At 36.9% G+C, this 12,031-nt stretch overlaps 1 protein-coding gene and 1 long non-coding RNA gene across 2 annotated transcripts; one reads left to right on the top strand and one right to left on the bottom strand.

The window, feature by feature from the left end:
- Positions 1 to 4,953: 4,953 nt before the first annotated feature.
- LOC138870120 (uncharacterized) lies at positions 4,954 to 5,391 on the bottom strand. Its single transcript, XR_011400356.1, has 2 exons — positions 5,330 to 5,391; positions 4,954 to 5,233 (listed from the first exon to the last, which is right to left on the bottom strand). It is a non-coding gene; the product is annotated as an uncharacterized lncRNA (long non-coding RNA).
- Positions 5,392 to 9,346: 3,955 nt separating this feature from the next.
- On the top strand, positions 9,347 to 10,594 carry LOC138871889 (uncharacterized). Its single transcript, XM_070149806.1, has 2 exons — positions 9,347 to 9,681; positions 10,360 to 10,594. Exons 1-2 carry the CDS (start codon positions 9,347 to 9,349, stop codon positions 10,592 to 10,594), a joined length of 570 nt encoding a protein of 189 aa, XP_070005907.1.
- The last annotated feature ends 1,437 nt before the right edge of the window (positions 10,595 to 12,031 follow it).

The raw sequence follows: 12,031 nt of genomic DNA, 5'->3' as shown, positions 1-12,031 counted from the left end.
CTTGCTTCTCCAAACATTATATTTCTCCCATTTAAACATACAATCTTGCTCATATTCGCCTTCATTCCATAACAACCCGGATAAATAACCAAGGCTTTGATACCACTTGTTAGGACCGTAAAAATTAGGTATCATACAGAAGGTAGCAAAGCAAACCTTGAGCGACAATAAATCATACAACAAAGGAGAAATATACCAAAAGAGACACAAACATTTAACGTGGTTCAGTCAACTGACCTACGTCCATAACGGAGATGGGCAATCTACTACATTAAAAAGAGAGTACAAAATATCCAGAGAACAACTTCACGAAGAGGCAAACACAAGTGACACACTATCACTTGTCCCGTAAAGTTCTCCCCCTAAACACGACTCTCAAGCCCCCTATGGCTACTTTGTGGATGCTACTGAATGAGAAGGACGAATCTTCAATTTATAGAACTCCAAACCTTTTCCTACAAGAAAAAAGGACTAGCCAAATATAGGAGAATTATAATTTCCTTCTACAAAAAGAAAAACCAAATTAAGGTAATTATATTGCTCTTTCCTTCAACAATAGGAAAATGAAATATGGTAATAAAATTATGGCAAACACCTAACAGAGCCTTAGAACAACGATAAAATTATCGCGATGTGACCTATAGATAGCATGTTCGAGCCATGAGAGCAGAGATTAATACTTGCATTAGGATAGGTTGTCTACATTAATACTCCCTGGGATACAGCCTATTCCTGGACCCTACTTGAACGCATAATACTTTGTGCACCGGATTGCTATTTTTATTAATCTGTGTTTAAGGTATGGTTAGCATGAAAGTGGTTTGCTAGTTAAACAACAAACATTATCAATTTTCTATGGATTTGAAGTTTACCGGAGATTTTGTAGCTTTATATGGCTACACCAGCTAACTTTATACTCATGTTCCTTCAAACCTTAATAAAGTCAGCTTGAATTAATTCCATTTATGTTTGGGGTTGTTTAAGTTGGGTTTCGACAAGACAGCTTAGTTATCACGAGGAGACCTTTTGAACTAGGGCACAGTAAATGAATAGTCACTTTTAAATTCGCTCTTTAAAATATATTCATAATTTATAGTGTATTTAAAAATTAGTCAATTCATCCAAACTTTAGGACTAAGTATCCTGAATTTGAAAATTCAGGATTCAGTATCCTAAATTTTTGAGCTGCTAATTTGAAATTCAGGACTTAGTGTCCTGAATTTCTGAACTACTAACTTAAAATTCAGGACATAAGATTCGAATTTCTGGACTTTCGAACTTTAGGACACGATGTCTTGAAGTCTGAACTTTGAGATTTAAACTTTAGAACACCGTGTCCTAAACTTTCAGCAAAATTGACTAATTTTTAAATATATTGTAAAATGTGAATATATTTAAATAACATGCTTAAAAATAGCTACCTGGTGTCATTTCCATTTTGAACTACAATGTCACAAATTTCAACCCAGTAATCTGGTAGATTTTCGAGTTCAATTAATATAAGAAAGTTGATACAACATTATCCTTTCGTGAGGAACCAATTTTATCACAAAACTAAAAAAAAAATGCAAGGGAAACCCTCGGGGTTGGCCTGGTGGCAATTGACTTGAGTCTTAGGGTTTGCTCAATTTCAAGGTCTCAAGTTCGAAATCCACTGGGTGCAAACAATTTCTAAGGACCATCGGACTGGGTAAAACCTGAATTAACCGTGGTGCACTTGCGGGAAACTCCTTGCCGAGGGCCTGTGCACCCCCGGAAATAGTCGGGGCTCGAAAAGACTCGGGACACCCGGTGCAAATCAAAAAAAAATACAAGGGAATCTTTACTACTCTGTTGTACACCTGATTTATTTCCCCGCAATACTAGTTGTTAACAATATTCTAGTACAACTAAGTAGTAAGTACCTGTCTGAATATTGAAAATATGAAATGTTTTTAATGATTCAGTGAATATTTTCTTGGTATAGTAGGAACTTTTCGCTTATATTCATATTTTCTAAAAAAATAAATATGACGTACATATATTGATTTGACTAAACATCAAAGTAATTTTTTTCCATTGAGACAATAGAATTTCACCAACTCAAGTTCATACTGAGTTAAGAGAGTAATGCTCAAAACTTAGAGATACTTTTATTTATATGAAAATTTTATCTAAATAATAACGCTATAGTGTATTCTTTACTTCAAAGTTATGTAAATAAGCAACAAGGAATTGCTATTAAAACTGTATTAGTAAAAATTAGACTCGCCATGTGGGTCTATTAAATGGCAACACGTGACATGTAAAGATGATATGTGAAACACCCCCGAAACCAAATATACTCGTATCGTGCCTGTTAGCCTCGGAACTGATCATCATGAAATAGCCCGGATTAGGTGCGGGAGAATATCTCATAATTACAAATGAGGAAGGAATCAATTAATCCCAGATTATATGGGATTTACCATCATTACATCATCAGTTACAAATCAATTATTAATAAATGCAATAAATGATTGTAACGGTCAGAACAAGGCAATCAACAGGCACGAAATTGACTCATCAGTTACAGAATTAACTTATCAGTTATGGAATTAACTCATCAATTACGGAATTAACTCATCAGTTGCGGAATTAACTCATCAGTTGCGGAATTCCAGTATTTACACAGCTGTTACAAGTCTTCCAAAAGTAATGGATGGATTGAGTAAATGCTCATAATGGACCCATAATTCAAGGAGACTAGTTACTTAGATTTAGCCCTATAAATAGACATACTTTTACCACCATTAGAGTAATCTAATTTTCTTCTCTACAATTCTATACATTGTAATTTATAGCATATTGCTCTCAAGTTAGCCATAGTTCGGCCCTTCAAGCTCTGTTCAGCTCATTATCCTATCAAGGATCATTCAATAAGAATTCTTTCTTCTCTGCTTTATTTTTATTATATTATCTATCATTGAATTTATTTTCCACTTCTTTATCACGTTGTATTAACGAAATTTTATATCTTTCGGATTGAATCGGTTGTTTGTGGCCCGTCATATAAAATTATTGCTTTGACCTTGAAAACTATTTTTTGGGTTTAACAGTTTGGTTCCGTTACCGGGACTCAAGCAAATTTGCTATTCATCCAAAGATAGTAACAATTTTTGTTAATATTTGCTTGTTTTCAGTTTAAACCTTCATCATGGCTGAAATTTACCAATTAACACAGTTGATGACAACCAAGTTGGAGATGGCGTACCATGCAAAATAAAAAGGGAAGAATAGCCATGATAATGATATGTAAGTAACAAGTAGAGAAAAATAGAAATGTGCATCAATATATTGGTACCGCAACTATCTGTACCAGAACTGATTATAACGGATCTGTACGAAATAGTTCCGGAACAGGAGGTTCAGATACACCAGGTAAATTTAATTTACAAAATTTAGTTCTAACCTTACAGAAACAGATCAAGGAACAGAACAAGCGGATAGAACACCTCCGAAAATTCCTATCTATCCTGCAAGAATGATATGCATAACCATTGCAGCACTTGAATTTAAACAGAAGAAGACACGGTAAGTCGAATCGACACTAATAAGTGTCCAAAAATAGGTTCAAAAACCAAACCAAGGTGATTCCGAATATGATTGAAGGAGTCAGAAGAATAACGCCGGACCTTCCCGGAACTGAGGAGTAAAATTTACATTCGATATAATACAAAGCTTCGAATAGAGGAAGACACGTTCATTCAATTGAAAGTCAAAAACACGTCCGGAGATCAAGCGGATGTGATTCTTGGGTGATTCGAATCTAAATGCAAAAATCTAAAAAACAGGTCCGAGCAAAGAGATACGAGATTTTCTGCACGGGATGGAAAAGATCCGGCTCCACCCGTACAGGAAAGGAATTACCTTGCTAAATTGTAAAATTTCGCAGGAGAAGAATGAAGATTAGGAAGAACATGGGTAAAACACCCACGAGATTGCTTACAAAGATACCACACCTAACAACTCAAAAAGAAGAGATAGCCGCGGGATGGAATAGACACGAGGAAGGAAGGTTCATTAATAACCTTGGACAATTATACAAATATTTTCGGAAGCAATCATTGAACCGAAGGCATCAGAAGCCACGAGGTCAAATGCTGAAGAACTAGAAATTATCATTGACTTCCCAAATAGGAAGGTTTACCTTGGTCGAGACTCGATACCGAATTTAAAGATAAGGTGATTAAACTTTTACATGCTAACAAAAATTGCTTTGCTTGCCTCCATGCTAACATAGCAGGTGTACCACCGGAGCAAAAGGTTTATATGCTCAATATTGACCCGCAGTATAATTCGGCCAAGCAAAAGAAGAAACTAAAGTCAAATCATAAAAGATAAAGTTACAGATCTTCGAAAGATCGGTTTAGTCCGAAAAGTCGAATCATTCGAACCTGCTATCTAACAACAACGCATCATTACTTTCAAAATTCCGAGGAGAAAGATGATTGCCGGTACACCAAATTATCTCGGATGTCTCGGTAAATGCAATTTTAATTCAAGAAGATAAAGGTACACATTCTCCTATCTATTATAAAATGCTCTTAGATACGGAAACTACATATCTACATTTTGATAAGTTGGCATTAATTGTAGTTTCCCTAAATCTAAGGCCTTATTTTCAATGTCATTCAATTCCCGTAGTCACTATATTTTCATTACGCAATATTTTGCATAAACATGAACTGTCAGGAAGGCTAGCTAAATGAGTAGTCGAACTAAGTGAATATGATATTGTTTATCAGTCACGTACGACTATAAAATCACAAATTTAGCAGATTTCATGATTAATCTTAGTTCGAACATATTACCTGAACATGTTATTTCTGGGATAATTCTCGGGATCTGGACCTTCTACACAATTAGGTCCACAAGTACTAAACTTCTCGAGTTAGGGGCAATGCTTAATGCTCAGGGAAAGTAGTTAGATAATTCATAAAAGTTATTTTATTACTAACAACAAAGCCGAGTATGAAGCATATGCTACAAGGCTTAAATTAGCTTGGGGATTCAGAGCAAAAATATTGATTTAACGATTGATTAAATCCAATAAAACTATGCAGCCTTAGAAAATCGAGCCGGATGTGTTAGTCTCAGATCTACTACTGATATCACTGACTTAGAAAGCAACTCCGGGCACTTATTGAGAAATATCATTTCCGGATCAAACAGTCTCGGGATCGAGCCATCTCTTATTTAGGCGATTCCTGATCTATCATCAATTAGAATGAAAATGAGGTAAGCCTGACTAATTTAATTTGGAATTGGCATAATAAATTCATTTATTACTTGCAGAATGAGACTTTACCCAAAGATAAGCATGCTCTCGATAACTCTGAGTGCGTCTCATCACGTACTACCTGCCTTGTTGGAGGAGAATTATATTTGGGAATATTTAAGGCTCCAAAAGCTAAAATGCCACATGGACCAAACAAACAAAATGTATGATGCGAGAAATTTATAAAGAAAGCAGTAAAAATTACTCCAATAATAAGGCTTCAAATCAAAAACTCATCAAAGTCAGTATGAATAGCTAAAATCAAGATATGGAATGATTCTCGACAACATTTTGGAACCTCCGTAGTTCCCGGCTAGAGTACAAAATATTTGATAAAAAGAGCTTTGGTACCGTCCCTATGTTGGAACTGGACCATCTAAAAGTCCATCAATATCGAAATTAACTATCATACCGGGGACTATTAGACCGCGGATTGTCAAATTATGATCCCAGTGTTTGAGTTCTCATACCTCAAAACTCAAACACTAGGGAGAATACCTATACTTGAAGATTAGTCAATTCGACTTGACATTATAAGAAGTGATACAAGCAATTGATTGCCTTGGGAGATAGAATTCCTAAGTGTATTCCGACATTAATTACCATCTCAACTCAATTAGTTGTCTTGCTCATATCAAACATAAACACTTCAAACAGTGTTGAATGAGTTCTTCAAAAATACATATACTATACAAAAAGGATCGAGAACTCCATGTCAAAGTCAAGAATCCTACGATAAAAAATGAGAGTTTTACATCTAAGTCAAGATAAAGGTATGCAAATATGCCACCAGAATAAAGTTCACTTTGAACAAACACATGACTTATATTCGGTCCAACAACGACCATCCAAGTTAAATATATAGGCCTTTCTTAATGGCTAATTGTACTATGACTTGAATCAATTATCCCGTATATATAAATGAAAATCTCAAATACTATTTCGTACATGTGTCCCTCTCTACTTGGAAGTATGTTCATATAGTCCAATATGGATTCAAAATCCAATCAGATTAAATGTCTCTTCAGGAAAAATCTACTAAGATATATATTTATTTGGGATCAATATTCCCTCAAACTCAATGTCTTACCGGGATCAATATTCCCATAAATTTTAATGGGGTCAATACTCTTGTAAATCCTACCGGGATTAATATTCCCTCAGATTAAAAGTCTACTCGGATCAATCGATCCTATTTTACGCCTGAATGAAAAGGAGACGTCTTCTTCATAGCGTTTAAAGTATATAAAAGGGCTCTCTTTTATATAAAAGTTAGACACCCAAAGGTGCAACATTAAGACATCGCACATGTAATGATGCATCCAAATATATATTTTAAGTCTAAAAGACTAAGTATGAGCACTCAAATAATTTTCTAAAGTGCCAAGAAAAACTTGTATTCGGATAAATTCCCTAAAATGCCAAATGATGATATTAGACCCGAAAGACACAAGGAACATTGTATTATTCCCGATATAGGTTACAACACTTCTGATGAAATAAAAGGGTTAAGCAGTCATCATCTAAAAAATATACCTCCAAGTCTCGTATGTTTTTCCTTTTCAGGAAATGGATCACATGGAAGGAATAGTCAAGTGCTCGAAATTCTCATTCTTCAAAGCTCAAACACTTGGGGGACTATACAGTATGGAAGGCAAAGATGAAGTAAAGAAGACTATCAAAAAGTCAAAGCTCCAGCCTGAAGATCTATCTTCCCAACAAGTCAAGTACTATGAGCAAAATCAAAAGAGCCAAAGACTCAAAACAAAAAGCCTGACTCAAAAACCAAAGAAACCATATTCGTAAATGTAAATGAATGTTCAGGTTAAAGGCAGAATATTAGTTACGGGGAAAAATGCACATCTTTGTACTTACTCAAAAACTGTTGTAACTGAAAACAGTTATGGATGAAAGATCATTATCCTTGTACTTATTCAAAAAAAATTGTTGTAAATGAAAACAGTTACGGATGAAAAAGCATTACCCTTATATTCATTTGAAAAATGTTATCAATAAAAACAGTTATGGGTAAAAATTCATGGCCTTATATTTAAAACTGTTGTAAACAAAAATAGTTATCTCCTTGTACTAATTCAAAAAAAACTGTTGCAAAAGAAAAATAGTTACGAGTGCAAGCTTATATTGAATCTGTTAAAAGAAAAAACAGTTGCAAAATGAGTTATAGACGATACACAAATACATGTGAAATGTTATGAAAGTTAAATGTAAAAACTTTCTTCAAAACATTGTTAAAGAAAAACATGTGAAAATTCCTATCTCTCTTTTGTATATTTACACCATTATGAAGTTGAGACGTCTTCTTCATTAAGTGTCGTTCATAAAAGGGCCCTCTTTTATAATTCGTGCTTATTCAAAAAAAAGTCACGGAGCATTGAAGCATTTCTAATGCAAAGTTAAAGGGTGAAACAAAAATCCAAACATTAAAATAGATAAAAAATAAAGCCGAAATTTTATATATCAAACTTTGCAAACATAAGACAAAGATTTGTCTTCAGACCCCAAAACAAGACAGGGGTAAACCAACCGATTATTGACGAAAGGAACATAAGGGTGAAGTTATCATCTGAATCTCTAAGTTCTGCACTCTTTTTCCTTCGTCCGGTTTTTGTCCCTATTGGATTTTTCTGGCAAGGTTTTTAATGAGGCAGAGGCAAGGATGAAAAGGATAAAATCTTCCACTTCCTGGTCACATCATAGTGAGTAACCGGAAAGTGGGGGGACTATCTGTACTAGTAAAAATTATACTCGTCATGTGGGTCTATTAAATGGCGACACGTGTTAGTAAAGTTGAAGAAAAGTGAAGAATGACATGTAAAGATGGTATGTGAAACACCCCCGGGACCAAATATACTCGTACCGTGCATGTTAGCCTCGGAACTGATCATCGTGAAATAGCCCGGATCAGATGCGGGAGAATATCTCATAATTACAAATGAGGAAGGAATCAATTAATCCCGGATTATATGGGATTTACCATCATTACATCATCAGTTACAAATCAATTATTAATAAATGCAATAAATGATTGTAACGGTCAGAACAAGGCAATGAACAGGCACGAGATTGACTCAACAGACACGAGATTGACTAAACAGGCACGAGATTGACTCAACAGGCACGGGATTGACTCATCAGTTACGAAATTAACTTATTAGTTATGGAATTAACTCATCAATTACGGAATTAACTCATCAGTTTTGGAATTTCAGCATTTACACAGCTGTTACAAGTCTTCCAAAAGTAATGGATGGATTGAGTAAATGCTCATAATGGACCCATAATTCAAGGAGACTAGTTACTTAGATTTAGCCCTATAAATAGACATACTTTTACCACTATCAGGGCAATCTAATTTTCTTCTCTACAATTCTATACATTGTAATTTATAGCATATTGCTCTCAAGTTAGCCATAGTTCGGCCCTTCAAGCTCTGTTTGGCTCATTATCCTATTAAGGATCATTCAATAAGAATTCTTTTTTCTCTGCTTTATTTTTATCATATTATCTGTCATTGAATTTATTTTTTCACTTCTCTATCACGTTGTATTAACAAAATTTTATATCTTTCGGATTGAATCGGTTGTTTGTGGCCCGTCATATAAAATTATTGCTTTGGCCTTGAAAACTATTTTTTGGGTTAAACAAAAACCTTTTAGGATATCCTTTTATCCAATGTTGTTCTCATTAAAAATTGTCCAGTAAATTGGAATTAATATTTTTCTAATAGTAAATTTTCCCAAAACCGACAAAGAAATGACTTTTTTGTATCCAATCTTTAGCTTGATAATGTATATCACTCTCTTCTTTTGCTTTTTGTTTTTTATTTCTTGTGGTTCTCCGGTTCTCCTAAATCACCATTTAATATAACCATGTTTATTTCTCATCCAATTATTTTTTCCTTGTTTGGTGATGGACATTGGTATTATGATAAGGAGGAAGAAGAGGTCAGTACGAGGCCGCCCGAGGATTAGGTGGGGCGCCTTGACTAAGGATAAAGCTCAGGAGTTGGAAGAAAAGTTATCGGCAATGGGAGCTTGGAGGAGTAGTGGGGACGCAAACACTATGTGGTCGATGACGGACTGTATAAGGAAGGCGGCGAGAGAGGTTTTAGGGATATCTTCGGGCCGCACTGGTGGCCACATAGGAGACTGGTGGTGGAATGCAGTTGTCCAAGGTAAAGTGGAAGCAAAGAATGCGGCTTACCTGCGGTTAGTAGGGAGCACTGGCCAGGAGGAGAAGAGAGCGAACCGTGACAGGTATAAAGAAGCTAGGAAGGAGGTGAAGATGGCAGTAACGGAGGCTAAGACGACAGCTTTTGCTCGTCTATATGAGGAACTAGGGAATAAAGGCGGGGAGAAGAAGTTATTCCGACTTGCTAAGGTGAGAGAGAGGACTGCTCGGGATCTGGACCAAGTAAGGTGCATAAAAGATGATGACGACAAAGTTTTGATGGGGGATGACCAGACTAAGAGGAGATGTCATACCTACTTTCATAAACTTCTAAATGAAAAAGGGGATCATGATAATGTACTAGGTGAATTGAGGAATGCCGACAGTCCCCATGAATTAAGTTATTGTAGGGACATTGAGGTCGATGAGATCATGGAGGCAATGCGTAAGATGAGAAGGGGCAGAGCTACCGGGCCAGACGAAATTCCGGTTGAACTTTGGAGGTGTGTGGGTAGAGCAGGCTTGGAATGGCTTACTGGGTTGTTTAATGTTATATTCAAGACTATTAGGATGCCTGAAGAGTAGAGGTGGAGTGCAATGGTTCCGTTTTATAAGAACAAAGGAAATATCCAGAGCTGTAACAACTGTAGGGGTATCAAATTACTGAGTCCTACCATGAAAGTCTGGGAAAGAGTAGTAGAAATGAGAGTGCGAAGGATGGTGTCTATTTCAGACAACCAGTTCGAGTTCATGCCGGGGCGATCTACCACAGAAGCTATCCACCTTATTAGGAGGATGGTGGAACAATACAGGGATAAGAAGAAGGATCTCCACATGGTGTTTATTGATCTAGAGAAAACGTACGACAGGGTTCCTAGGGAGGTCTTATGGAGCTGCTTAGAGGTTAAAGGGGTCTCGGTTGCCTACATTATGGTGACTAAAGACATGTATAATGGATCTAAGACTCGATTTAGTACAGTAGAAGGTGACTCCGAACATTTTCCAGTTGTTACGGGGTTGCACCAAGGGTCTGCGTTTAGCCCTTTCCTATTTGCCCTGGTGATGGATGCACTAACTCATCATATTCAAGGGGAGGTGCCATAGTGCATGCTATTTGCTGATGACATAGTTCTAATTGACGAGACACAAGGCGGTGTCAACGAGAGGCTAGAGGTTTGGAGACATGCCCTTGAGTCTAAAGGTTTCAGGTTGAGCAGGACGAAGACGGAATACCTCGAGTGCAAATTTGGGTCCGAGCCGACAGAAGCGGGAGTGGAAGTGAGGCTTGACTCTCAAGTCATTCCTAAGAGGGGTAGTTTCAAGTACCTTGGGTCAGTTATTTAGGGGATCAGAGAGATCGACGAGGATGTCAGACACCGTATATGGGTGAGGTGGATGAAGTGGAGGTTAGCGTCGAGAGTCTTGTATGACAAGAAAGTGCCACCGTTACTAAAAGGTAAGTTTTATAGAGCAGTGGTTAGGCTAGCCATGTTGCATGGGACCGAGTGTTGGCCGGTTAAGAACTCACACATCCAGAAGATGAAAGTATCAGAGATGAGAATATTGAGGTGGATGTGCGGGCATACAAGGATAGATAAGATTAGGAATGAAGATATTCGAGAGAAGGTGGGCGTTGCCCCCATGGAGGACAGGATGCGGGAAGCAAGACTTAGATGGTTCGGGCACATTTAGAGGAGGAGCACTGATACACCGGTGAGGAGGTGTGAGCGACTAGCTGTGGTGGGTACGAGGAAAGGTAGAGGGAAACCTAAGAAGTATTGGAGAGAGGTGATCAGGCAGGACATGGCGCGACTTAGGATTACTGAGAACATGGCCCTGGACAGGGAATTGTAGAGGTCGAGCATTAAGGTTGTAGGTTAGGGGAAAGTTGTGAATATTTCTACAACGCACTAGAGTGAGACTAGCCAGTTAGGAGTTAGTCTTAGGATGCTACTGGTCAGCTACTGATGCAGGGCTTTATCTGCTGGATATTATTATACATTCCATCTTTTTCGTATTTCCTATATTTCTTATATTGTTGTTATTTTGTTACTTTATGTTATTTTATGTTATTTTATTATGAGTCTATTGATAGTACTAATATATCTTCTCGTGTTGCTTTCTTGAGCCGAGAGTCTTCTGGAAACAACCTCTCTGCCCCTCGAGATAAGGGTAAGGTCTGCGTACATATTACCCTCCTCAGACATCACTTGTAAAATTATACTGGACCGTTATTATTGTTGTTGTTGTTGTCGTCGTCGTCGTTCAAAAGACTTTTGTAATTCATATGCTTGAAAATATTCTGATGTAGATAGTTGGATTTTGTTCCGTAACTAACTTAGGGGTCATATACTCATTAACTAATAATTAAGGTGATAAACAAGATTTGAATTTCCACTAATAGAAATAGAGGAAAGAGTATAAAAAAAGAGGAATAAGGACGGCTCTTGTATTGTATGGGTGGAGTGGCCTTTCAAGTGCCATGTGCCTTAAATTACGGCAACCCGGTGTACAAAATATTCCGTATTCACGGAGAAAGGT

This window comes from Nicotiana sylvestris, chromosome 6, assembly GCF_000393655.2.
Source record: "Nicotiana sylvestris chromosome 6, ASM39365v2, whole genome shotgun sequence".
Taxonomy (NCBI): domain Eukaryota; kingdom Viridiplantae; phylum Streptophyta; class Magnoliopsida; order Solanales; family Solanaceae; genus Nicotiana; species Nicotiana sylvestris.
Note: the sequence above shows the minus strand (reverse complement) of the source record. Positions and strands in the feature narration are given on the sequence as shown.

Coding starts and splice junctions, on each gene's coding strand:
- LOC138871889 (XM_070149806.1), top strand. CDS start 9,347: ATGGGAGCTTGGAGGAGTAGTGGGGACGCAAACACTATGTGGTCGATG. Junction 9,682..10,359: donor AATAAAGGCGGGGAGAAGAA/GTTATTCCGACT, acceptor AACGTACGACAG/GGTTCCTAGGGAGGTCTTAT.